At 50.6% G+C, this 27,797-nt stretch overlaps 2 protein-coding genes and 1 long non-coding RNA gene across 3 annotated transcripts in view; 2 read left to right on the top strand and 1 right to left on the bottom strand.

Moving 5' to 3' along the window:
- Positions 1–15,349, top strand: part of LOC103352281 (transmembrane protein 254) — an 80,093-nt gene extending 64,744 nt beyond the window's left edge. Inside the window, exon 5 of the mRNA XM_070057924.1 lies at positions 3,190–15,349. Within this exon, the coding sequence (XP_069914025.1) occupies positions 3,190–3,263 (74 nt within the window). The 3' untranslated portion in view covers positions 3,264–15,349. The remainder of the gene's footprint in view (positions 1–3,189) is intronic.
- On the bottom strand, positions 4,933–25,972 carry LOC138845394 (cytoplasmic polyadenylated homeobox-like protein 2). Its single transcript, XM_070057921.1, has 4 exons — positions 25,649–25,972; positions 23,092–23,275; positions 8,633–8,811; positions 4,933–7,515 (listed from the first exon to the last, which is right to left on the bottom strand). The coding sequence occupies exons 2-4, from the start codon at positions 23,270–23,272 to the stop codon at positions 6,328–6,330; spliced, it is 1,548 nt and encodes a 515-aa protein (XP_069914022.1). The 5' UTR covers positions 23,273–23,275; positions 25,649–25,972; the 3' UTR covers positions 4,933–6,327.
- LOC103347188 (uncharacterized) overlaps positions 17,999–27,797 on the top strand; it is a 64,387-nt gene continuing 54,588 nt past the window's right edge. Inside the window, exons 1-2 of the long non-coding RNA XR_011382471.1 lie at positions 17,999–19,446; positions 19,537–23,124. This is a non-coding gene — a long non-coding RNA (uncharacterized lncRNA). Of the gene's footprint in view, positions 19,447–19,536 lie in introns of the transcript that reaches the window.

The raw sequence follows: 27,797 nt of genomic DNA, 5'->3' as shown, positions 1-27,797 counted from the left end.
GTTGACCACAATGTCCTCGTTCTCACGTCCCCCACGCCATTCTGCTTTTTCTTGGGCACTGCCATTGAAACAGCGGCCAGCATGGAGGGTCCTCACTGAGGCTGTGTGTTCCATCCCCAAGGACCTAGTGAGTGCTCCCTCCAGGCAGGACTTTTGCCTTCTTGGACTCCTTCACCTTGTCTGTAACAGGAGGTGGTTGGCTCAGCTCAGACAGGCAACCTTCTACTCCCTCACTGACTTGCCGCCTTGAGTGGGTTAGCAATGGCAACTCACAGTGTTGGAAAATGAATGGGGGAGGGGGGTGGGGTGGGAGGGAAGGGCACTGTGGCATAGCGGGTAAAGTCTCCGGCTGCAGTGCTGACATCTCATATGGCAGCTGGTTCAAGTCTCAGATACTCCACTTCTGATCCAGCTCTCTGCTGTGGTCTGGAAAAGAAGTGGAAGATGGCCCAAGTCCATGGGCCCCTGCACCCATGCAGGAGGCCCAGAAGAAGCTCCTGACTTCGGGTCGTCACAGCTCTGGCTGTTGCGTCCATCTGGGAAGTGAACCAGCAGATGAAAAACCTCTCTCTTTGTCTCGGCCTCTACCTCTCTGGAACTCTGCCTTTCAATTAAGGAAGGAAGGAGGGAGGGAGGGAGGGAGAGAGGAAGGAAAGAAGGAAGATGAACCAGGGTTCTCAATGCCTAGTGACGTCTGACTGAGCTCAGTCTGCAAGTGCAGCAGCATATGCCAGGCGATTTGCCAGTTCTGAACCAGAGGTGGCCCCCAAGCAGAAGAAAGCCCCCGAGGGAACCCAGGGCACGTTTTCACCCAAGTTTCACCCACCAAGTTAGCAGCTGCAGAGACTCAGCCCCTCAGCTCTTCCCAGTGTACCTGAGAGGGCTGGAAGAGGGGACTTATGAGGGAAGGTGATACACCAGGTGGCCCTGGCCAGGGGAAAGGGCCTGTGGGACGTATGAGCAACTACCAAACAGGACATCCAGTTACCACCTGACAGGAGATGGTAACAGAGCACGGGGTAAGCGCAGGACCCGGGCCACTCTCTGCATCTGGGTGTCTTCCTGCCAAAGAGAGAAACCGTGAAGTAATGAGGGTGGAAGTGGGAGTCTCAGAGGCTGGACACAGAGCCAAAGGGAGCCCTGCAAAGACAAAAGGGTCAGCAGGCCAGCTCGGTCAATGTCAGGAGAGGGGCTACCTGGCCAGAGGGCCCCTCTCCAACAGCTGATAATGCGCCGTGTAGGCGAACCCTGTAACTCACAAGCATCTTGCGCTGTTGAATTTGCCACCTCCTCAGGTGCCCCACAAGCCTCTAGAAACACTAAGCTGAGCTCACAGGCTTGCACTCGTCCTGGTAGAGCCTTCCTGATCACCCAGGGGCCGACCCAGGCCAGAACGAGGGCAATGTCCCCTGTCCCACAGCTGCGTCAACTCTGGGACCCTGAGACTGATTTGGGGGAAAAATGAAAGCAATAGACATTTTCACACCAGCTCAAGACGGCTCAGAAATGCCATCACCCATTGCTGAAGGAAGGATCCAGACACAGGCAGGCTCAGAGGTCTCAGACCTGAGATTCAGATGGACAAGGCAGCCACAGCCCCTCAACCCATGCAGGGTTCACTTTAAGCTAAGCCTCCAGAGTAAGATTTTATAGGAAAAAAAGGACACCTCTGGACACATGGTTGGAAAACCAGAGTCCTAATTCATTAAGAATCATTTTAAGTCAAGTCTAGAGGCCAAGAGAGAAGCATCGGGATGGGTGTCGAACCCAAGCCTGTGAATGCCGGATCTGTTTCTCCTCCACTTCTCTTTCTGAAGAAACCAGGAGCAGACAAGGAGCCAAGAGAGAAGGTGGAATTGCACTGCCCACCTGAGGCTTCCATGCAAGAGCATCTAAGAGAGGGTGTCCCATCCTACTCACCCACCGCACCCCCGTTCAGCAAGCCAGTGCCCTTCCGGTTCCAGGCAGCTTAGTGGAGGGCAGACGGGCACCTCCCCACCCCGTGTGCCCCCACCTCCCAAACCCAACTACAAGACCAGAAGAGCTGCAGACCCTCCTCCCTTCAACTCCGGCATGGAACACTGTCCAGACGGCCACAGGATATTCATAGGCCACAGGGAAAAGAAAACGAGACACTCACAGGCTGCTGCCTCTGGGGTCCCAGGAGCTCCAGACAAACTGGTCCTGGCTTGGCAGGTGCGCACTCTTTATGCCTGTCCTGTAAGCTGAGCTGCCAGGCCCTGGTCTTCTGAGAACTCCCTTCAAGAAGTAGAGAAGTTTTCTTCCTTGTTGACTCACTCCCTCTTACCCCCAACTGTGTGCTAAAAACCTGATGCTGATAAACGGAACACTTCCCACATCATCACGTTAGGGTGATTCCCATCTGCACCCCACTGAGGCCCTGGGAGCCCAAAACAACCCCCTCAGTGTCCGAATTTTAGAGATGCCCAGGAATCTGAGGTCCTGTCATTACTGAGTTGCACAACGACCTAGAGTGACTTCAAAAAAGAAACTCACATCTGCAGATCTCAAGAGCCAGGGCCTGCCGTGTGCAATTTCCTTCTCCATCTCAACAGCCCGGATTGTGAAAGAGCTGCTTGGCATATCCGGGCAGGGGTGAGGCAGGTGCAGGAGCTGCAGAAGCAGCAGCCTTGGGCGGGAGTGGGAGGGAGTGACTCGTGGAGCTGCCACCTGTCCCTCTTTGGCAACCTGCTCCAGGCCTCAGAGAGCCCCCGTTTTCCTCTTGTGAGAGTGACTTCACAAGCAGGCCTTGACCTTGCCTTTGTTCAGACTTGTATTTTCCACTTCCTCCCCTGGTGTCTGCCTTGTGCGTTGAGATAAATTAGGACCCCTGAGCTGTGAACACTCTTGTCACAGACCTGCGCGAGGGAGCTATTAACTTACAGGGTCTGGGGGGTAGTGGTCCACCCTCTGCCACTGCTGTCATCTTTGCTCCTGTCTCAAGTCTTGTGACTTGATCTTTTGCATCAGTTTTGCCTAATTTTGCATGCAAGCAGACCTATTTCTCCAATATCCTCCCTTGACCAACCACAGGTGCTGCTCACTTGCTCCTGCCTTTGGATACTCCTGGTAGCATCTCCTTGCATAATGTTAAATCTACAATGTCACATTTCCCAGACTGGCAAAGAAAGGTGGTTTTAAAAAATATTTATTCTCTTTTTTTGAAAGGCAGAGTTACAACAGTGGCAGAGACAGAGGAAAATCTTCCATCCACTGGCTCATTCCCCAAATGGCAGCAATGACCGGTGCTGGGCCAGGCTGAAGCCAAGAGCCAGGAGCTTCTTCCAGGTCTCCCACAAGGATGCAGGGGCACTCCTCTGCTGTTTTCTCAGGCGTATTAGGAGGGAGCGGGATCAGAAGTGGAGCAGCTGGGACTCAAACCCAGGGTCCACTCTGGCACACGGCTCAGGTGGGGTGGCCTTGAGGATGGGTGGCCGTGGCCAAGTCTTCTCAGGAACCACTTTCCACTGGAGGACCAGGAGCTGAGCCCTGAGGTGGCCCCACAGGCGTCCATGCCCGATGCTTCGATGGGGCTCAGTGTGACTTTGGGACATTGTAGGGAGGGCATGCAAAGAGGAAGATGTGCCCCCCACCCCCACCCAGACTCTCCTGTGGGTCTGGATCACACAGTCTGTGTTGAGGAAAGCATCATCATGTCTGTGGCAGCTGTGAATCCACTGTGGTGGCGATTGGACAACCAGGCTCACCAAGTTAAGAGGGACCTCGGTGGAGATGGAGCACTTAAAAATACCTTCGAAATGTCCTCTAGGAGTTGATTTTGACCACATCTCACCTGAGTCAATGAATAATGCATTTCTAAGGTACACTGTGTCCACCTGAAAATTCTGCAGTACAACCACCGGCCAGCAGAGGTCGCAGAGGAGCATGCAAAGACCTTAAAGGGGAGGCACAGAGCTGAGCAGGGACTGCCCCAACCCCTTAGCAGGCTCCCCATTGCAGCTGCCCAGACAGACGTCACCCTGCTGTTCCTCATTCTGGCTCCCTGCTGGAAGTATTGCACTGTGCCGCACTGCACAATGGGCCCCTTGGAGCCTCCACACACCAGACAGAGTGAAGGTCTGTAGTAGCCAGACGCAAAGTCCCAGTTCCCACCAGAAACAATTCTTGGGCTTTTCTCTGCACAGTTTCAGATGCAAGGTGCTAGGGCCAGAGACTCAGTGCCTGCTGCCTCAGGTTGTCACTGGGTGGTGCCTGACAACTCAAGTGACCAGGACAGGACCTGACACACTTGCACACTTCCGGTCCCCAGTCCTGCTTTGAAAGAGGTCGCAGGAAATGACTGGCTGGCTTTCCAGGGTTCTGTGCATAAGGAGCAACTGTGTATTGAGAAGGCCCCAAACTACAGGACAAATATGGCCGCATGCCCACCCCTCCAGCTTGGAGTGGACACCTCTCATCAAGTCCTAGAGCAGCTCCCCTGCCCCTCCATATATCAGACAAAAGGGGTTCATTTGCCTGGGGAGTCAACAAATGATTGGTCTCCCACGACAATTCAAAGGAGAGCTTTATTGTGCCAAAGAGACTGGGAAAGTACAGCTCCCTAAAACTACTGCCTCTGTGAGAAGCCATTTTTGAGGGATTGTAGAGTGAGGGCGTGGCTGGGATAGAGGAAAAAGAGAAGCAAGAGGGCCCTACCTGCTCAAGCAACCCACAGCAGCACACATCGTGTGTTCAAAACCCAACTCCTGCTGGGCTCTTGCAGCTCTCCTTGCTGTGAGGCCCAATCCCTGGGGGTGCAGCATTGCAAGATCACTCTTCTTGGAATATTCTTGGGAAAACAAGCCAAGAGAATAAATTGTTAGATGCTGTGCCCCTGCCCATGCCCCTGCCTGTTGTCTAAATCCTACTGTCTGAGTTACAGAATTTTTTTAAAGCTGTATTTATTTGAAAGGCAGAATGACAGAGAGACAGACAGGCAGACAGAGTCTTCCATCCACTGGTTCACTCCCCCAAAAGGCCGCAACAGCTGGAGCTATACCAGGAGGAGGAGCTTCTTTCGGGTCTCACACATAGGTGTAGGGGCCCAAGGACTTGGACCATCTTCCACGACTCTCCCAGGTGCATTAGCTGGGAGCTAGATCAGAAGTGGAACAGTTGAGACTTGAACTGGCAACCATATAGGATGGCGGCTTTACCCGCTGCACCAGAGCACCAGCACCTGTAGAGATCTTTTTTTTTAATATTTATTTTTTATTTGAAAGTCAGAGTTTCACAGAGAGAGAGAGAGAGAGAGAGAGAGAGGACTTCCATCTGGTGGTTCACTCCCCAGTTGGCTGCAATGGCCTGAACTGTGCTGATCCAAAGCTGGGAGGCAGGAGTTTCTTCTGGGTCTGCCACACAGGTGCAGGGGCTCAAGGACAAGGGCCATCTTCTGCTTTCCCAGGCCATAGCAGAGAGCTGGATTGGAAGCAGAGCACCAGGTTTCATACCGGTGCCCATATGGGATGCCAGTGCTCAGGCCAGAGTGTTAACCCGCTGTGCCACAGTGCCGGCCTGGGAAGTAATGTTTTTTCACAGTTCCCTACTGGGAGGCAGCAACATACACTGCTCAAGACCAGGGACCGCACCCATGGTGAAATTTAAAGGACTCCATGCAATCTGGGTTTTTCTCCAAACTTTTCTTCCAAGGGACAAATAGCTGGCAATAAAACACCAAGATTAGAAGATGCGAGTCTAAAACTTGAAAATGACACATTTTACATACACAAATACTCTAGGAATGAAAGCCCTAATGGTACTTCAGATGATTTATAGCAGTAAATTTAAAACCCTAGATGAAATGGAATTAGTATTAGCAAACATAATCACAAATTTCACTCAAGGAGAAATGATAGTTTTCTAATCACCTATAATGAGATCAGGAGGCAAAATCTCCCTCTAATGAATCTATCAGAGCCGTCATTGTAAAATCCAAACGTTTAATGAAGGGCTAAGTGCAGTGTTGTACAAAATTATAGAAAATAGTAAGAAAGGTAGCCTAATTGACTCCTTTAATCCTAGTTTAACGTGACACAACCCCCTACAATAACTACCAGTACAAAATGTCCTTCAAGAATATAAATGCCAACATGATAGAAAATACGTCCACAACCCTAACCAGCCACACACACAAAGGATGTACACTATGAGCTAGTTCCTTTCTTTCAAGAACCTTCGACTCCCAGGTACACAATTGTAGTATGACAGCCATCTGCTGACTCAAAAGCCCAACGCCATTTCCTGCAGCCACATTTCTAGTCCCAGAAGTTGGCACCGGTGTGTTCCTCTTTCAAAATGTCCTGGATTTCAGAACTGGGCATCTCGGGCACCACCTTGCTGCGTATCTTGCTCGTGAGGTTCTGTTGGAGAACTGAGTACCCGCAGAGCTGTGCTCAACACCTGCAAGAACATGAGCTCTCCATCACCTTGACGATCTCCAGGCTGCTGCTGGGACAGAGGAAAAGGCACCCTGTTCTCTGCGCTGTTGTGATTCTGCTGCATTGGAAACTGGTCCTGGGAGGACAGCTCCTGCCAGTAATCCGGAGGCTGCTGGGGCTGCTGAGGGTGTGTTCCCCAGCCATTCTGCTGCCATTCTTCACATGGTGGGTAACGAAAAGAGCTCTGCTCCTGCAGCTGTTGCATTGCTCCCTGAGCACTGGGAACACCGGGTAGCAGGGAAGGCCAATCAGGCTGCATGACCCTCATCTCTGACCTGGAACTCCCAAAATACGGTGCGTATGAAAAAGAATGAATAAACCTTGCTCCTGGAATGCCACGGGGAAAAGATCCACCTCCTACGTTCCCTTGATTCTCCAGAGCATAGCTTGGTGCCTCTTGAGCACCTCGAACCCCAGAATCCCAGGAGCCATAGAGCGGGCTGGAAACCTCCCATGTGGGTGGAGTGGAGCAGACAGCTCCGCCCAGCAGGGCCGCCTGGGCAGCGTTGGGAGACCAATCCTGGGCACGTGGAGTGGAGTAGACAGCTCTGCCCAGCACAGCTGCCTGGGCAGCGTTGGGAGACCACTCCTGGGCACATGGAACGGTGTAGACAGCTCCTCCCAGCACAGCTACCTGGGCAGCGTTGGGAGACCACTCCTGGGCATGTGGAGTGGGGTAGACAGCTCCGTCCAGCACAGCCACCTGGCCAGCGTTGGGAGACCACTCCTGGGCTCGTGGAGTGGTGTAGACAGCTCCACCCAGCACAGCCACCTGGGCAGTGTTGGGAGACCACACGTGGGCACATGGAGTGGTGTAGACAGCTCCACCCAGCACAGCTGCCTGGGCAAAGTTGGGAGACCACACCTGGGCACGTGGAGTGGCGTAGACAGCTCCACCCAGCACAGCCACCTGGGTAGTGTTGGGAAACCGCTCCTGGGAATTCTGCAGTCTTACACCTGGGGGACCTTGGACAGGGAGTGCATATGGCATCCTGGCTTCAAGCACTTTGCGTCTCTTCTTGGCTGCTAGTCTGGCTCTTTTATTTTGGAACCAGTTCTAAAAAAGAAACAAAACAGAAATTACTTTCGAGTCTATATATTCGCCAATGTAGGAGAATTTTGTAGTTCATCTTAGGATCAGCGTCATCACTGATTTCCTTCGTGACCTTGAGTAAGACATGCAAAATGCAAGCACGCTTTCCAGGGGCTTCCTGTGTTATTATATTTATAATACGAGAATGCATTTATAGTAAATATGATATGTAAATGTATATATAAATATACGTTTATAATAATTAAAATCGTAATTGTGCACAATTCTGGATTCCCATCTGCCTTCACAGGAGGCACGGGCCCTTATGTATGAGCAAATCCCTACTTTTCCAAATCTTCTACCAACCTATTTGCACCCTCTGCATTTAGACGTGAAGCAGCTGTTCTCAAAATATGTTCCCTTAGCTTGCTTATTTTACTCCAACTGCTTTTCCAGAATGAATTCCTAATTCAACGTATTCTAAATCGTATTCTAAATGTCATTTTCTTCAAAGGCCATACCCAAAACAAACAAGCGTCTGCCATAACTTAGCGGTATTACTTTATACCTTACCCTAAGTGTTTTGTGGAACCTCTACTCTACTTTTTCTCCTTTGTAAAGTGAGAGTAATTGGGGCCAGTGCTGTGGCATAGGAGGTAAAACCGCCACCTGCAGAGCCGGCATTCCATATGGACACCAGTTCAAGTCCTGGCTGCTCCACTTCTGATCCACCTCTCAACTATGGCCTGGGAAAGCAGTGAGATGGCCCAAGTGCTTGGGCCCCTGTACCCACATGAGAGACCCAGAAGAAGCTCCTGGCTGCTGACTTCGAATCAACATAGCTCCGGCCGTTGAGGCCAGGTGGGGAGTGAACCAGCAGATGGGAGACCTTGCTCTCTCTCTCTGCCTCTCCTTCCCTCTCTCTGTGTAACTCTGATTTTCAAATAAATAAATCTGTTTCAAAAATAACACATAACATGCTTTAATATAGTCACATCCACAATGACATGAAGAAGAAATGGGACCAAATGTCAACGCTGTCTTATGTGATGAAATGCTGTTATACTTTTTCATAATTAGTTGCTTTTTTATTATTGTCCACAAAGACATATTCATGTAAATACCTACGTAGTTTATGTACCTCAATTGTGTAAAACGAACAATGGAGTTTTTTGACCAGTTCCTCCTTGGTCATAAAGTCAGGATAAGGACTCTCTGCAAATGATTGATTCAGTATGTGCAGTTCCTCAGGTGTAAATTGATGGCGTGCTTTTCCTTTTCTTCTTCCATGTTGTGTTTCTATGTTGTCATGACCATCTCCTGAAAAATACAGAGAGAGAAAACATGAGAATATTAGCAAGATCCAGAAAAACAAAAGACCTCTGTGATAGAATAAAATTTTAGAAAGGTGATACCTTCCCTCTTACCTAGTCATAATAAAATGAATAATGGACTGTGGGCATATCTTTTGAAACTTATGGTGAGAAGATGATAGTATTTAGGTCATAAAGGTAACAGGAGTGAAGAAGGTTTTCTTTAGTGAAAATTGATATACTACAAAGACAGAGATGGTGGGAAAACACTCAGCCACACTAGTAATTGAGGTAATGCAAATAAACCAGCTGACAACAATCTGGTAAACAATAATTTAAATATATGGGGGCAAAGTGCGAAAGGACTGAAACAGATTGACGAGGATAGGTCTGGTACCCCTATTGCTTGTTATCACTGCGTGGGCTTTTTTGCTCAATGGAATGAAGTCGAAAGTGGCCATACCCTCCACTGTGTCAATCAACTAAATGGCGCTAGAAGATTTAACACCAAGTCCCCAGGTCATATCCTTCACCCATGTCAGACATTCCAGTGGGAGGAAAGCACTGAGGGTCTAAACCTGTCCTCTGGTGTGTGCTCATCTCCCGGATGCTGGAAGGGGAGAAGACCTTATGGACAAACCAACGTTGGCACAGTTCTCTACTGCAGAGGCCACCAGAAGAACTGACACGAGGCAATCCTGTTTTTCTTAAATCAGAATTTAAGTGAAAAAACTTACAAGGACTGCAAACCAAATTAACAACCTTCATATGTCTGCTTCAAAGGGTATAACCTAGCTGCCGGGGGTTGGGGTGCAGTATGTTAAGTTACCCCTGAGGACATCAGCATCCCATATGAGCAATGATTTGAGTCCATCTGCTCTACCAGTCCAGCCCCCGCTGAAGCCCCTGGGAAAGCAGTGGAAAACTGGCCAAGTGCTTGTGTCCCCACCACCCATGTGGGAGACCCAGATGGAGTTCCATGCTCCTGGCTTCTGCCTGGCCCAGCCCTGGCCATTGCAGCCATTTGGGGAGTGAACCAGAGGATGGCAGTTCTCTGTGTGTCTCTCTCTCTCTGTCACTCTGTCTTTTAAATAAATCTTTTTAAAAAGGTCAATCTGAACATACTATAGACTACCTAAGGCAAAACCGGAGACACTTCATCACAGAAACTGTGACATTCAAAATATAGTGTGGACATCGCTAATGAGCAGGTGTGGAGAGAGACAGAGAGGGAGAGAGGGAGAGAGGGGGAGAGGGAGGGGGCAGGGGAATGAAGAAGGAGAGATAAGGAGATGGGGAGAGAGGGAGAGACAAAAAGGGAGAGGGGGGAGAGGGAGAGAGGGAGAGAGAAGGGGGGAGAGCGAGAGCAGAGCTGAGGAAAGGGTCAGAAAGTCAGCCACCAAACCTCCAAATACACAAACCCCGAAAGCCCCTTGCTGTTCTCCTCGACTCCCCTTCCTTCAGCTTTCTCTAGCCTCTGCTCCCAGAGCACACCTGCACACCTGCACACCGAGTAGCTACCAGAGCAGGACTGTGGGGGACAGCATGACAGAGAGGTGCCAGTAAGAAGTGCTGGATTGGGCTGGCACTGTGGAGTAGCAGGTAAAGCTGCTGCCTGCAGTGCTGGCATCCCATATGGGCACCGGTTCAAGTCCCAGCTGCTCCACTTCTGATCCAGCTCTCTGCCACAGCCTGGGAAAGCAGATGATGGCCCAAGTCCTTGGGCCCCTGCACCCACATGGGAGATCTGGAAAGAGCTCCTGGTCAGGTTGGCACAGCTCTGGTCATTGCAGCCATCTGGGGAGTGAACAAGCAGATGGAAGGACCTTCACCCTATTTTCTTTCTCTCCCTCTCTCTCTGTCTGCCTCTCTGTAATTCTGCCTTTTAAAAATAAAATAAACCTTCAAATAAAATTTTAAGAAGTATCTTAAGCATTTGGCAGTGAAATGGAGCTATGTGTATTTTTTAAAAATATTTATTTATTTATTTGAAAGAGTTACACAGAGAGAGGAGAAGCAGAGAGAGAGAGAGGTCTTCCATCCAATGCTTCACTCCCCAAGTGGCTTCAATGGCTGAGCTGTGCTGATCCGAAGCCAGGAGCCTGGAGCTTCTTCCAGGTCTCCCACGTGGGTGCAGGGGCCCAAGGACTTGGGCCATCTTCCACTGCTTTCCCAGGCCATAGCAGAGAGCTGGATTGGACGTGGAGCAGCCAGTTCTCAAAATGGCACCCATATGGGATACTGGTGCTTCAGGGGAGGGCGTTAACCCACTGTGCCACAGCGCCAGCCCCCCCAAAATTTTCAAAAATTGTTATAGTGCTAGGGCCCGAGGCTCACTTGACTAATCCTCCACCTGCAGCGCCGGCACCCCAGGTTCTAGTCCCGGTTGGGGCACCGGATTCTGTCTCCATTACCCCTCTTCCAGTCCAGCTCTCTGCTGTGGCTCGGTAAGGCAGTGAAGGATGGGCCAAGTGCTTGGGCCCTGCACCCACATGGGAGACCAGGAGGAAGCACCTGGCTTCGGATTGCAACAGCGCGCCGGCCGCAGCGCCCATTTTGGGGGTGAACCAACGGAAAAGGAAGACCATTCTTTCTGTTTCTCTCTCACTGTCTAACTCTGCCTGTCCAGAAAAAAACTTATACATTCAGGGCTGGTGTTGTTTCATGGCAAGTTAAGCCTCTGCCTCCAGTCCAGCATCCCATATGCTGTCAGTTGAAGTCCCAGTTGCTCCACTTGCCATCCAGCTCCCTGCTAAAGCCCTGGGAAAGCAGCAGAGGATGACCCGAGTGCTTGGGCCCCTGCACCCATGTGGGAGGCTGGGAAGAAGATCCTGGCTTTGGCCTGGCCCAGCCCTGGCCATTTGCTGCCAACTGGGGAGTGAACCAGTAGATGGAAGATCCCTCTCTCTATCTCTCTGTAACTATGCCTTCCAAATGAATATAAATAAATGTTTTTAAACATATTGATTATATGAATAATTGGTGTAAAGCATTTTGTATAAACCCAAATTCAAACAGAGAACACACTGTTGGTTGGAACTCTTTCCTTCAGAACAGGCAAAGAGGGGATAAGAGCGCTTTCTGCTCCCAGCAAAACCTCCCTGGGGAGCATCTATCGCTGAGGTGCTCCAGGGTATCTGGTCCCTACCCCCAGCCCGGCCACTCACTAGAACTCCACAGGAAAAGTTCCCAGTATTTCTGACCAGCAATTTGTATACCTTTAACACACATTTTAAAAATACACTGGTTGTTGTTTTGTTTGAAATCAAATTTGTTTGTTTAAATAAAATCTCAGCAGTAAAACTGGCAGCTGAGCCCACAATCTTCACCTGGGAGGCCCCTCCCTCCCCTGTGGTCCAGAGCAGCTTCTGGAAGGGCTTCACACCCTAAGGGCACCATTGTTCTGGGGCCTTGGATTTTGCCTCCAGGACAGAGTGAGGAGCTGAGAGGGCTCCCCCTCCACCATGGGCACTTTCCAAGGATTTTCTGAAGACCTCCTAGAGCTGGGAGGCCTCTGAGAGTTGATTGAGATGTCACACTCAAAAGCTGCAAGACAGACTGGCGCTGACCCAGGACTTCTCTCACCCAGTGCTTGTTTAGAGAAAGAAGTCAGGGCCAGAATCCAAGACTTCAGAACTCCAGCATTTATATTATTTTATTTTATTTTTTGACAAGCAGAGTTACTCAGTGAGAGAGAGAGACAGAGAGAGAGAGAGAGAGCGTGAGCGAGAAAGGTCTTCCATCTGTTGCTTCACTACCCAAATGGCCACAACGGCCAGCGCTGCCTGAGAATCTAACTCGGCTCCTATAGAAGAAGTCCTCAGAGAAATGAATATCATGAAACACCTATTCTTGGTTTCAAAGGTTTTTTTTTGCCCCAAAACATTTCTGAATTCCACTTTTCCACCGACACTGTGAAGTTCCCTGCTCCAGCATTATATGACCAGTGCTGTTTCCTCCCCCTACCCTTCCCATATTTCCCCACACCTCCCACCCCTTCATTCTGAAGGGAACCCAAGACACTGTTCTACCTAAACTACTTCCAGGTACATCTTTAAAATGCAGAAAACTTTTTAAGGCAACCCCAAGTTGGGTTAATTTTTTAGCACCTGAGCCTTTGGGAAATCCTACCCCCTGCATTCAGCCATTCGGTTGCCAGAGACAGTGACACCTGTGACACTAGTGGCCCCTGGACCACGAGCCTGCACTTCTGAAAGACGAAAGCTCAAACCCCCACAGAACACCAGGACAGAAAGAACCCAGCCTTGCTGACAAAGCCGCACATGGAAACTCACCATTGGAAGCCATGTCTGGGAGCCCTCCTGAGACACTCTTCCTGGTTAGTGAAGTGAGGGCTACTGGCACAGCATTCATTTAATATAAACCTGAGATGGCCACCCTAGGCACGTCTTAGACCCAGCCCTTCTCCAGCCCCTGCCACACCCTACACACAGCTCCCCCTAGGCACAACTGGCTTTCCAGAATCTCCATTTTTAAATCCTAGCTTCCATTCACTGAACACCCATGGGAACTAATTTTCTCATTTAGCCCTGGCCAGGCCCCAGGTGATCTGCATCACTGACAGCACTGATAACTGAGCGTTTGGAGGCTGCTGAGGCCAGAGACTCACAGCGAATGAGGACGTTAAAGAATATAAGACTGCAGGCATTGTGGCAAAGCTTGTTAAGCTGCCACGTAGGATGCCCCCAGCCCATAGCAGAGTGTGGGTTCCAGTCCCAGTTACTCTGCTCCCAATCCGGCTTCACACCAAAGTAGCCAGGGAACCAGCAGGTGATGGCTCAGGTGCATGGGCCCTATAGCCTACACTGGGAGACCTGGATGCATTTCTAGGTTCCTGGCTTCAGCCTGACCCAGCTTTGGCTGTTGTAGACATTTGGGGAGTGAACCAGCAAACAGAAGGTTTCTCTCTCTCTTGCTCTCTCTCACTCAGCCTCTCAGGTACACAAAAATAAATGGTTTTCAGAAGTCAGCATAAGGGGCCAGCATTAAGGTATAGTGGGTATGGCAGCATCCCACACGGGTGCTGGCTCATGTCCTGGCTGCTGCACTTCCCATGCAGCTCCCTGCTAATGGCTTGGGAAAGCAGTGGAAGATGGCCCAAGGGCTTGGGACCCTGCCACCCACATGGGAGACTCAGAAGAAGCTCTAGACTCCTGGCTTTGGCCTGGCCCAGCCTTGCCTGTTGCAGCCATCTGGGAAGAAGATTCTCTCTCCCTCCCTCTCTCTCTCTCTCCCTCTCTCTCTTTCTCTGTGTAACTATTTCAAATAAAAAGAAATCTTAAAAAAAGTCAATATAAGTCTAACATCATACAGTAATTAAATCATTGAAATAATTCATTTTATTCTCAAAACAGTCACCTCCATAGAATAGTTTGAGAACTGGATGTCTGAAAGGAGACAGCGGCTCAGACAGAACAAACTAAAATTATGTTGGGGAGCCGATGCGTAGCGGGTAAAGCAGTGGGTGAAGCTGCCGCCTGCAGTGCCAGCATCCCATATGGACACTGGTTCATGTCCAGGCTGCTCCATTTCCGATCCAGCTCTCTGCTATGGCCTGGGAAAGCAGTAGAGGATGGCCCAAGTGCCTGGGTCCCTGCACCGCATGGGAGGCCTGGAAGAAGCTCCTGGCTCCTGGCTCCTGGCTCCTGGCTTCAGATCAGTGCAGCTCCAGCCATTGCGGCCAGTTGGGGAGTGAATCAGAGGATGGAAGATCTCTCCCTCTCTCTCTTCCCCTCTTCTTCTCTCTCTGTGAAGCTCTGACTTTCAAATAAATAAATAAATCTTTAAAATATTAAGTTGGCCTAGCCTGGTTTCCCTGGCCTTTTTTTTTTTTTTTTTAATTCCTGTTAAGTCAAAGTTCAGTACCTCAGCACCATGAATTTCCACTAGATGGTGCCTTTCCCTCTTTCATTAAACTTGTTTCAAAGAATATTTTGACCAGGTAAATTCACTTGCTTTTATGCTCTCCCCAACTCCAGGCAGTCACTTCTATTCTCATGCCATTATTTAGACATCACTGGCAAAGGTCAACATACCAGCTCCCACACTGCCCAATCGTAGGGTTCACCTTTTAAATAACAACCTTTATTGGACAATCTCTCTTTTTCTTCCTGAACAACTCAGGAGAGTTTTCATATTTTTCCTGTGGACCTTCGCTTCGCAGGATGTTCACGGAGTAGTGCATTGACCTTGCTTTGTTAAGATTTACAGGTGTTGCTGGGGCATAGTAGGCTGAGCCTCTACCTGCATCACCAGCATCCCAGTTCCAGTCCCAGCTGCTCGTCTTCCGATGTGGATCTGTGCTGTGGCCTGGGAAAGCAGTGGAAGATGACCCAAGTGCTGGGGCCCCAGCACCCGCATGGGAGACCAGGAAGAAGCTCCAGGCTCCAGGCTTTGGATTGGCCCAGCTCTTGGTGTTTCACCCATTTGGAGAGGAAACCAGCAGATGGAAGACTTTTCTCTCTGTCTCTCCCTCTCTCTGTCTGTAACTCTGTCTCTCAAATAAAGAAATAAAACCTTTAAAATTTTATTTATTTATTTATTTGAAAGCCAGAAAGAGAGAGAGAAAGAGATCTTGCCTCTGTTGGTTCACTCCCCAGATGTCCACAGCAGCTGGAGCTGGGCCAAGACAATGCCAGGAACCAGGAGTTTCTTCCGTGCCTCCCACATTGGTTGCAGGGGCGCAAGCACTTGGGCCATCTTCCACTGCTTTTCCGAGGGCATTAGCAGGGATTTGGATCAAAAGTGGAGCAGCTAGAACTTAAACCGGTATTGACATAGCATGGAAACTTTACCTGCTACATCAAATGGTTGGCCCCTGTACTGATTTTTTTTAAAAATAGCTCTTACACCAGTAAGATCCCAAGGTAATCAGAGACAGACCTCTTAAAGGTCCCATCTGAGGTGCCATCTTTTATTGGAGTAGGGGGGGGCAATTATATTACCATTTGCTTCTTAATGAATTCACAATATTAATGAGCATCATGGGTTCTTGCCTAAGAAATCTGGATTTATACCAAGTACCAGGAGCCAGCCATGTCGAGGAAAATGTCTGCCAGAAAGCAAGGAGCAGGTGGCCCAAAGACGATGTGCAAGCCTGCAATGGTGAAAGAGACAGAGGGCCAAAAAGGGCTGGGCCCACCAGGTCCCAGGCCTTTAATCAACTTCCAAAGGGGAGTGGTTAATTACCCTGATAGGCAGGTGGGCACAGGGGTGTGGTCAGGTAGGGGCATACCCATCCTGTTCTGCAAACATCTCATCACAACTGCTGTGGTGCTACTGCACAGCCCTCTACTGCTGCACTACGTGTGAATTTACATGTGGGAGAGGAGAGTTCGAGTCCTGGCTGCTCTGCTTCCAACCCAGCTTCCTGCTAATGTGCCTGGGAGGCAGCAGAGGGTCCAAGTACTTGGGTTCCTCTTCTCCACATGGGAAACTCAGATGGAGTCTTCCTGACTGTGGCTTCAGTCTGGTGCTGGCCCCACCCCAGCTGTTGTGAGCTTTTGGGGAATGCACCAGAAGATGCAATGGTTGTCTCTCTTTCTCCCTCCTCCCATCTCTGTCACTCTGCCTATGGTAACTAAGAGTATCTAAAACGTTATCTATAGAAGTGAAATTGCCACTTTGAGATGCAATGATGGTTTACAGCCCTTGTCTCTACTGTTTGTTGAACTCTTTACTTAGTGTAGGGATAATGAGTATAAAGTAAACTGAAAATAAATCTTTGTAAAAATTAAGACTGGGACTAGGAGAGGGAGGAGGAAGAAGTGGGAGCATGGGTGGGAAGGATCACCATGCTGCTAAATCTGTATATATGAAATACATGAAATTTGTATACCTTACATAAAATTAAACTCGTTGCTGGAGGTCAGCCTTACCCTGAACTCAAGCCAGACAAGAATACAACAAGAAACGATAGGTGAACATCTCTGATGAACATATATGGAAAATTTTTAACATACTGCCAAATCAAAACTGACAGCAATCATAAAGATCCATCATGGTCAATTGGTCATAGTTCTGTTAGAGTCGACCGCCCGAAAAACGTCACCAAGAGACACGTCTCTTATGCAAACAGCAAGGGGAAGCTTTATTGATTATCCAGCATGCTGGGGCTGTCTGACCATACAAGAGCAGAGCAGCCCTGAAAAACCAATGGTTAGGGTTTATAAAGGGAAAAACCGCAAAACTGGGGAAGGGGGAATACACGGTTGCTATGCACAGTTGCTATACACAGTTTCTAAGATCAAAAGAGAGTACATAAAATCAAAAGAGAGTATATGGTTACTGGGGTCAACATAACCTAAAACCTAAGTGAAATTAATATTCATCATAATCTTGACAATACCAGTTACAATATTACAATTAGCAATTAGGACTTGACATTAATGTAAGACACAGACAAATCACATCTTCATTATTACCCCAGGTATCCCAGGTGCCACTTGAGCAATCATGCTAGGGGGTTTTTGTGCTCTGCCAAGGGTGATGTAGTGCACTGCTATTGTCCGACTATTTGAGATCATAGTTTCAGACCAGAGTCTCATGGCGGGGGCGGCGGGGGGGGGTGCTTTCTCAGAATGGAGTCTCAAGTGCTCCAAAATGGAGTCCCTACTGTCAAGGTGCTACTTCACTCTGTCTTATTTTTACAGCTGTACCAGGAATGTTATAACCTGTAAGGTTAAGCTTTACTTTTACACCCGCACATATACAATTTTAACTCTTCAGTTCAAGGATGCCTATATGTGGATGCCAGGGCCACAGGTGGTGGCCTATTCCACTGCACCCAGCGCCGGCCCCTATTTATCTTTCTTTAAAAAACATGTATGTATTGGAAAGACAGCGTTACAGAGAGCGACGCTTGGAAAGGGTGTCCCCTACAGATAATGACCAGGCCAAGACGGGCTAGTCGGGCCACCACCTGTGCTTGGCAAGCCCGGGGCCCTCCTCCCTCCTCGCGGGTTGGGCGGAGCAGCCGCCCAGGCCCGCCCCTGCTGGCCCTACATCCACTGCACTGGGAGCAGAGCCGGCCGCGCCGCCCAGAAAGGAGCTGCAGCGATGGCGATGGCGATGGCGATGGAGGCAGGCAACGCGGCCTACTTCCAGAGGGGCAGTGTGTTCTGGTTCGCGGTCCTCACGCTCTCCTTTGGCTACTACACGGTTGGGACAACCGCCTGGAGAGAGCACTCCTGTCACCCAGGCCTCCGCCTCCACTTAGAGGAGAGGCCGCGCAGGCGCAGTTCCAGCTCGTGTGCCTGGGAGCAGAGGGAAAGACGGGAACCCAGAAGGAGGCGCAGGCGCAGTAGGCTGCCAAGGCTTTTGGCAGGTGTTCCAGGCCTTGGGAAACCGGTTTGCCTGGCTTTCCTCACGTGGGGGCGGGAACGACTCCCCACCTGACCACTGAGAGCCATGGTGCTTGCGAACACGAAGGCCGGAAGGGTTGCTACCGCCTACTTCGCTACGGCCAGCCGTTTGCCCTCGCTGGTCACGGGGCTGAGGCTGGGATACTTTGCCGTGAGGGGCGCGGGCGCGGGCGCCTGTGTTTGGGCCTTCCGGGCTGTCGTAGCGCCAGGGGCGCCATGGGAACGGGGTCGGTGCGCATGCGCACCGTGCGGTTGCCTAGGTTACGAATGCCTGCGGACGCTAAGCGGGGTTTTAGAAGCTTTAGAGTGTTTGAAGCAGGGGGAGTTGCTTGGAAAACAGCGGATAAACCCAAGGGACGGCTAGGATTTCACTGGTGAGCAAGAACCGGTGTGACAGCAGGAGGACAGCTCTACTGCTGTCTCACTTCCAGGATAACGAACGGGAAAGACGCCCGGAAACAGGTTGGGGTAAACCGGTATCATGTAGGAGGAAGGAGAAGCTATTTTGGATCTTTCCCGGGAGATCCTGGAACCTGGACGGGTGTCATTTCCACAGCGGTGTCGCTCTGACCACCTCCGCCCTCCTTTCGCCGTGTGCAGGATGGAGGCGTGGGACTCTAGTTTTCCCGAGTGCCCTTTCTGTGCCAGGATCCCGCGACCCTGTTCGAACACACAAGCTGGGAAACTGAAGATTCGAGTTGGAATTTAGTGGAACTGGCAGATGCCAGCCCCTCTCCACCACGCGGTTAGGAGGCCGCAGTGATATGTTATACTTTATTGGAATATTGACTTTAAACAGCATCCTGGGAGAAGTAGTGTTGCCTTTGGTGCAGATCTAAGTGGAGCACTAAACCTTGGAGGGGTTGACAGTGATTCACAGAAAGGCTTGTAACAGAGCCTGAGGAGGAGTTGGTAAGGTCACCACAAAAACCTTACATGAACGAGGAGTTGCTGTTAAACCTTCGTGAGCCTGATTTTCCGAGTGTGTCTGCGTGGTGTGCAAGAGTGGAAGAGCATGAGTCTAACTGCGAGATTGAGCTCAAGCCACCGTTTGCAGGACAGAAGCTGGCCAAAGCACGCAGACTCTTACAAGTCTAGGAAATAATGTTTGGGGTGGAATTCATGAAAAATCGGATCCGTTCCGCCAGTGCACGAGCCTGATCATCACCTCGTTTCTTTGTGGCACACATCCATTGGAGCTGCTTTTTAGAAATAGAGGATGGAGATTCGGGTGCCCTCCTTCAGACCCTGTTTCCCCGGTAGTTACTTTGGTAGAATCAGTGTTCTTTCCTACCTGCTGGTCTTTCAGGTGCCCTAATGGTTTCTTTGTGCCTCTGGTTCTCATTCAGTGGTTGTCCTCTGGCCGCAGAGCATCCCTTATGAGAGCCTTGGGCTCCTGGGCTCGTTCACTCAGTCCCTGGTGGACCATCATCACACCCTCCTGCACAACAGGTAAGGAGAGCTGCAGAAACGACACGCTGGTCTCGCTGGAGACCTTGAAGGCCTGCAGTTGCCTTTAGGTATTGAAAATGGCACTAGTTCACGTTTAGGAATCTTTCCAGATTTCTGTTAGATTTTATCATTAGAAATCCCCCTTAAACTAGACTGTTTCCTGCTGCCACTCTAACCGCAGGTGAAATCAAGCAGATGCATAGGTAATCCCGGTCACTCTGAGATGTCAGGAAGTCCAGTTGGTAAAGCCATAAACTTTTTTTCTTTTTCTTTCTTTCTTTTTTTTTTTTTGACAGGCAGAGTGGACAGTGAGAGAGAGAGACAGATAGAAAGGGCTTCCTTTGCCGTTGGTTCACCCTCCAATGGCTGCTGCAGCCAGTGCGCTGCAGCTGGTGCACCGTGTTGATACGAAGGCAGGAGCCAGGTGCTTCTCCTGGTCTCCCATGGGGTGCAGGGCCCAAGCACTTGAGCCATCCTCCACTGCACTCCTGGGCCATAGCGGAGAGCTAGCCTGGAAGAGGGGCAACCGGGAGAGAATCCGGCACCCCGACTGGGACTAGAACCCAGTGTGCTGGCGCCGCTAGGTGGAGTATTAGCCTGTTGAACCGTGGCACCGGCCAACTTTTCTTCTAAAATAGATAATGCAATCTCATCCATGAGGGGCTGAGGAGCCTGGCTTGGGGAACAGGGTGCAGCTGGTGCCTTCTCTCTCGTTCTTTTTTCCCTTGTTCCCCAGCAACAGCTGCTTTTGGACCCCTTGGAATGGTGGGAATAGTTAGGGGAAGGTGGGTGTAGTCTTCAGTGGGTGCTGCCTGGGGACCAGGCGTCTGGGAGCTGGGTATGTTGCAGACACAGTGCTGACTGTTTGTCTCTGGGAGGTCCTCAGAGGGATCCTCCTGTGCAGTTCTCTATGGCTGCTGCACGTGCCTCCTCCAGCCTGCCTCTTGCAGTTCCATCCTTGGCATTTGTGTTTAGGGGAAATCATCCTCTTAGTGAGGTTACCTTTGTGTTGGGCCTCCAGGTCGGATTACCTTTTAACCCTCCCCACCCCCCATATCAAGTGCCCTCCTGCAAGACCTGCAAGGCTCACAGTAAGCAGCCTCCAGTTCTCCCCCCGGGACCATCTACAAGTGGGGTCCTCAGGGTATCGCTGTTCCTTTGCTCTCCCTCCGTGCAGGCTGAACCCATCTCTATGCTTTGGAGTGACACAGTCGCCCTTTGTCAGAGGGCAAGGGGATTTCCAGGTGGCTTTGTTGAAACTGTTCTCTGGGCTTGAGACTGTGGTAGGAAAGCCCAAGTGTTCTGAGACTCCTTCCCAGTGGCCTCTTGGGCCTCCCTGAGGTCTTAGCCGAGGATGTTTGGCCCAGCCCTGCAGCTTGACAGCTCTTGTGACTGGCATTTGGAGCCTCTAATGAAAACCAAAAGACTGTGTTGTGTTGTACACTTCTTTGAAGGGAGAAGGAGAACAAGCCCAGGGAGGTTGCGTCTCTCTTACTGTGTTCCTAAAATCAGTCCTTTAAGGATCTAACGTGTTAGAATGTGCCATAGCTCACTATAAATCAGAATTAATAATACTCCTTTTGATTTGTGAGATCAAGGAAAGAGTAAATAAATTTGAATGCATGAATACATGAAGACATGGTATAAATTTGGAGCTTCCTAAATCCTACTGCCCAGGAATAACTACTTGTAATATTTTGTTGAGTTCCCTTTTGTTTTAATCCATACCTGGTAATTTTCAGTCCAGTCATCATCCTGTAGGAAAGAGTACTTTGTGCTGTATGTAGATACAGAACTGACCTTGGAGGTGGCAGGAAACTAACATTTACTAAGCACCTTCCATGTGCCAGTCCCTAAACAGGAGCTCACGGACACAATCAGGTTATAAAATAATCTCTTAAATCCCATGTTTTAAAAATACATACCTTTCTGAATTTCTTTTAACCAGAGATAAGATTGGACTATATGTTTGACTTTATATCTGCTATCATCATACAATTGATGACTATGCCATTGTTTTGTTTTGCTTTGTTTTGTATTTCATTTTAAAGATTTATTGTATTTATTTGAAAGAGTTGCACAGAGAGAGAAGCAGACACACACACACAGAGAGAGAAGGGTTTTCCATCCTCTGGTTCACTCCCCAGTTGGCTGCAATGGCCAGTACTGCACTGATCCAAAAAAAGGAACCAGGAGCTTCTTCCGTGTCTCCCATGTGGGTACAGGCCCAAGCACTTGGGCCATCTTCTACTGCTTTCGCAGGCCATAGCAGAGACCTGTATGGGAAGTGGAGCAGCAGGGACACAGCACCGGCCCCGCCATGTTTTTTTTTTTTTTTTTTCCCCTGCCATGTTTTTAAAATAACCTTGAAGGCAGGCACTTGGCCTTGCAGTTAAGATGCTACTTGAGGGACGACACTGTGGTGTAGCAGGTAAAGCCTTCGAGACCTGCAATGGCAGCATCTCATATGGGTGCTGGTTGGAGTCCTGGCTCCTCCACTTCCCATCCAGCTCCCTGCTAATGGTTTGGGAAAGCAGAGGAAGATGGCCCAAGTCCTTGGGCCCCTGCAGCTGTGTGGCAGACATGGAGGAAGCTCCTGGCTCCTGGCTTCGGGTTGGTGTAGCTCCGGCCATTGTGAAAATAGAGAGTGAACCAGCAGCTGGAGGACTTCTCTCTCTCTCTCTCTCTCTCTCTCTCTCTCTCTCTCTCTCTCTCCCTCTCCTCTCTCTGTATAACTCTGATTTTGAAATAAATAAATAAGAATCTTAAAAAAAATAAAAGAAACTCATGCCTTTGTCACATTCTGGTTGGCTGTTGCTTAGCCTTTCTGCATCAGTTTCCTTCCCCATCAAGGGAGATTAGCCTATTCCTTGTAAGACCTTTAAGAGGATTAAATGAACTACTCCACTGAATGCCCCAGCATAGGGCCAAGCAAAGAAATGTGAGCTTCCCTTCTCCCCCTGTAATGTGTTAGGGAAAACCCTTTTGATTAGGCCTGAGTGTTTGCCCACTTTTCATGTGGTGAAGTTTAATTAAATATTGAAGATATTTAACACTCTGCGTAGGCATCATTTAGTCAATGAACACCTGTTAGCTATCTGAAAAGGGCTCTAGAGGGCCCTAAATATCAGTAATTTACCAACTATTTGGGGTAATTTACTAACTATTTGCTTGTTCTTAGGGAGGGAGCCAGCTGGGGCCTTGGGGAGGAACCAGGAGGGTTGGGTGATACAGGGAGGCAGCTGGGGGCTCAGGAAAGCTGCTCACTTGCCAGCCGATGGAATGGACATGGTGCTGCAGAAGAGGGAACCAACCCCCTGGAAGGAAGATCCCATCTCCTGGTTTTCCGTCACAAGCTATCCAGATGCACTGGATCGGTGACAATTCCAACGCCCACCCCTGCCATCAGGACAAGCCCTGGGTCCCAGCTCCACCTGGATCCCCCTTCTCACCCTGGGGGCCCTCTCTGCCATCCTGTCCATCTCGACCAGGAAGGCTGTCTTCCACTGGGCCACACATGACGTGGGTGCAGGCGTTGCTCACTGTCCTCTGGGAGTAGGTCCTCATCTCTTCTTCCAGGCATCCCCAGGGCTGGGCAAGCAGGAACAGTGAGGTCAGGAGGAGGAGCAGCATGGCCTGGGGAGAAGAACAGAGAGGAAAGGACATGATTTCGGCTCTAGGACACGGTATAGGGCATGGCCCAGCTCCTGAAGGTCAGAAGCAGCCACTCCTTACCCCTCCCACTTCCTGCTATGGAGCTCAAAGCAGCCAGATGCTCAAAGTGATTTGGAGACAAGATGGGCACACGGTCCAGCCTCGGAGAGCAATGGGACTCTCACATGGGTTGACCACAATGTCCTCGTTCTCACGTCCCCCACACCATTCTGCTTTTTCTTGGGCACTGCCATTGAAACAGCGGCCAGCATGGAGGGTCCTCACTGAGGCTGTGTGTTCCATCCCCAAGGACCCAGTGAGTGCTCCCTCCAGGCAGGACTTTTGCCTTCTTGGATTCTTTCACCTTGTCTGTAACAGGAGGTGGTTGGCTCAGCTCACACAGGCAACCTTCTACTCCCTCACTGACTTGTCGCCTTGAGTGGGTTAGCAATGGCAACTCACAGTGTTGGAAAATGAATGGGGGAGGGGGGTGGGGTGGGAGGGAAGGGCACTGTGGCATAGCGGGTAAAGTCTCCGGCTACAGTGCTGACATCTCATATGGCAGCTGGTTCAAGTCTCAGATACTCCACTTCCGATCCAGCTCTCTGCTGTGGCCTGGAAAAGCAGTGGAAGATGGCCCAAGTCCATGGGCCCCTGCACCCATGCAGGAGGCCCAGAAGAAGCTCCTAACTTCGGGTCATCACAGCTCTGGCTGTTGCATCCATCTGGGAAGTGAACCAGCAGATGAAAGACCTCTCTCTTTGTCTCAGCCTCTACCTCTCTGGAACTCTGCCTTTCAATTAACGAAGAAAGGAGGGAGGGAGGGAGGGAGGGAGGGAGGGAGGGAGGGAGGGAGGGAGGAAGGAAAGAAGGAAGATGAACCAGGGTTCTCAATGCCTAGTGACGTCTGACTGAGCTCAGTCTGCAAGTGCAGCAACATATGCCAGGCGATTTGCCAGTTCTGAACCAGAGGTGGCCCCCAAGCAGAAGAAAGCCCCCGAGGGAACCCAGGGCATGTTTTCACCCAAGTTTCACCCACCAAGTTAGCAGCTGCAGAGATTCAGCCCCTGCAGTTCTTCCCAGTGTACCTGAGAGGGCTGGAAGAGGGGACTTATGAGGGAAGGTGATACACCAGGTGGCCCCAGCCAGGGGAAAGGGCTTGTGGGACGTATGAGCAACTACCCAACAGGACATCCAGTTACCACCTGACAGGAGATGGTAACAGAGCACAGGGTAAGTGCAGGACCCGGGCCACTCTCTGCATCTGGGTGTCTTCCTGCCAAAGAGAGAAACCGTGAAGTAATGAGGGTGGAAGTGGGAGTCTCAGAGGCTGGACACAGAGCCAAAGGGTGCCCTGCAAAGAAAAAAGGGTCAGCAGGCCAGCTCGGTCAATGTCAGGAGAGGGGCTACCTGGCCAGAGGCGCGCCTCTCCAACAGCTGATGATGCGCCATGTAGGCGAACCCTGTAACTCACGAGCCTCTCGCGCTGTTGAATTTGCCACCTCCTCAGGTGCCCCGCAAGCCTCTAGAAACACTAAGCTGAGCTCACAGGCTTGCACTCATCCCTGTAGAGCCTTCCTGATCACTCAGGGGCCGACCCAGGCCAGAACGAGGGCAATGTCCCCTGTCCCACAACTGCGTCAACTCTGGGACCTTGAGACTGATTTGGGGAAAAAATGAAAGCAATACACCTTCTCCCACCAGCTCAAGACGGCTCAGAAATGCCATCACCCATTGCTGAAGGAAGGATCCAGACACAGGCAGGCTCAGAGGTCTCAGACCTGAGATTCAGGTGGATAAGGCAGCCACCGCCCCTCAACCCATGCAGGGTTCACTTTAAGCTAAGCCTCCAGAGTAAGATTTTATAGGAAAAAAAGGACACCTCTGGACACATGGTTGGAAAGCCAGAGTCCTAATTCATTAAGAATCATTTTAAGTCAAGTCTAGAGGCCAAGAGAGAAGCATCGGGATGGGTGTCGAACCCAAGCCTGTGAATGCCAGATCTGTTTCTCCTCCACTTCTCTTTCTGAAGAAACCAGGAGCAGACAGGGAGCCAAGAGAGAAGGTGGAATTGCACTGCCCACCTGAGGCTTCCATGCAAGAGCATCTAAGAGAGGGTGTCCCATCCTACTCACCCACCGCACCCCCATTCAGCAAGCAAGTGCCCTGCTGGTTCCAGGCAGCTTAGTGGAGGGCAGACGGGCACCTCCCCACCCCGTGTGCCCCCACCTCCCAAACCCAACTACAAGACCAGAAGAGCTGCAGACCCTCCTCCCTTCAACTCCAGCATGGAACACTGTCCAGACAGCCACAGGATATTCATAGGCCACAGGGAAAAGAAAATGAGACACTCACAGGCTGCTGCCTCTGGGGTCCCAGGAGCTCCAGACAAACTGGTGCTGGCTTGGCAGGTGCGCACTCTTTATGCCTGTCCTGTAAGCTGAGCTGCCAGGCCCTGGTCTTCTGAGAACTCCCTTCAAGAAGTAGAGGAAGTTTTCTTCCTTGTTGACTCACTCCCTCTTACCCCCAACTGTGTGCTAAAACCCTGATGCTGATAAACGGAACACTTCCCACATCATCACGTTAGGGTGATTCCCATCTGCACCCCACTGAGGCCCTGGGAGCCCAAAACAACCCCCTCAGTGTCTGTATTTTAGAGATGCCCAGGAATCTGTGGTCCAGACATTACTGAGTTGCACAACGACCTAGAGTGACTTAAAAAAGAAACTCACATCTGCAGATCTCAAGAGCCAGGACCTGCCGTGTGCAATTTCCTTCTCCATCTCAACAGCCCGGATTGTGAAAGAGCTGCTTGGCATATCCGGGCAGGGGTGAGGCAGGTGCAGGAGCTGCAGAAGCAGCAGCCTTGGGCGGGAGTGGGAGGGAGTGACTCGTGGAGCTGCCACCTGTCCCTCTTTGGCAACCTGCTCCAGGCCTCAGAGAGCCCCCATTTTCCTCTTGTGAGATTGACTTCAGAACCAGGCCTGACCTTGCCTTTGTTCAGACTTGTATTTTCCACTTCCTCCCCTGGTGTCTGCCTTGTGCGTTGAGATAAATTAGGACCCCTGAGCTGTGAACACTCTTGTCACAGACCCACGCGAGGGAGCTATTAACTTACAGTGCTTGGGGGGTAGTGGTTCACCCTCTGCCACTGCTGTCATCTTTGCTCCTGTCTTGAGTCTTGTGACTTGATCTTTTGCATCAGTTTTGCCTAATTTTGCATGCAAGCAGACCTATTTCTCCAATATCCTCCCTTGACCACCCACAGGTGCTGCTCACTTGCTCATGGCTTTGGATACTCCTGGTGGCATCTCCTTGCATAATGTTAAATCTACAACGTCACGTTACCCAGACTGGCGAAGAAAGGTTGTTTTAAAAAATATTTATTTCTCTTTTTTTGAAAGGCAGATTTACAACAGAGGCAGAGACAGAGGAAGAAGTCTTCCATCCACTGGCTCACTCCCCAAATGGCAGCAATGACCGGTGCTGGGCCAGGCTGAAGCCAAGAGCCAGGAGCTTCTTGCGGGTCTCCCACAAGGATGCAGGGGCTCTCCTCTGCTGTTTTCCCAGGCATATTAACAGGGAGCGGGATCAGAAGTGGAGCAGCTGGCACTTGAACCCAGGGTCCACTCTGGTGCCTGGCTCAAGTTGGGAGGCCTTGAGGATGGGTGGCAGTGGCCAAGTCTTCTCAGGAACCACTTTCCACTGGAGGACCAGGAGCTGAGCTCTAGGGTGGACCCACAGGCTTTCATGAATGACGCTTTGAAAAGGCACCCTGTTCTCTGCGCTGTTGTGATTCTGCTGCATTGGAAAGTGGTCCTGGGAGGGCAGCTCCTGCCAGTAATCCGGAGGCTGCTGGGGCTGCTGAGGGTGCGTTCCCCAGCCATTCTGCTGCCTTTCTTCACATGGTGGGTAACGAAGAGAGCTCTTCTGCTCCTGCAGCTGTGGCATCGCTCCCTGAGCACTGGGAACACCGGGTAGCAGGGAAGGCCAATCAGGCTGCATGACCCTCATCTCTGACCTGGACCTCCCAAAATACAGTGCGGATGAAAAAGGATGAATAAACCTTGCTCCTGGAATGCCACGGGGAAAAGATCCACCTCCTACGTTCCCTTGATTCTCCAGAGCATAGCTCGGTGCCTCTTGAGCACCTCGAACCCCAGAATCCCAGGAGCCGTAGAGCGGGCTGGGAACCTCCCATGTGGGTGGAGTGGAGTAGACAGCTCCGCCCAGCACAGCGGCCTGGGCAGCGTTGGGAGACCACTCCTGGGCATTCTGCAGGCTTACACCTGGGGGACCTTGGACAGGGAGTGCATACGGCATCCTGACTTCAAGCACTCTGCGTCTCTTCCTGGCTGGTAGCCTGGCTCTTTTATTTTGGAACCAGTTCTAAAAAAGAAACAGAAATTATTTTCGAGTCTATATATCCCACAATGTAAGAGAATTTTGTAGTTCATCTTAGGATCAGTGTCATCACTGATTTGCTTCGTGACATTGAGTAAGA

This window comes from Oryctolagus cuniculus, chromosome 15, assembly GCF_964237555.1.
Source record: "Oryctolagus cuniculus chromosome 15, mOryCun1.1, whole genome shotgun sequence".
Taxonomy (NCBI): domain Eukaryota; kingdom Metazoa; phylum Chordata; class Mammalia; order Lagomorpha; family Leporidae; genus Oryctolagus; species Oryctolagus cuniculus.
Note: the sequence above shows the minus strand (reverse complement) of the source record. Positions and strands in the feature narration are given on the sequence as shown.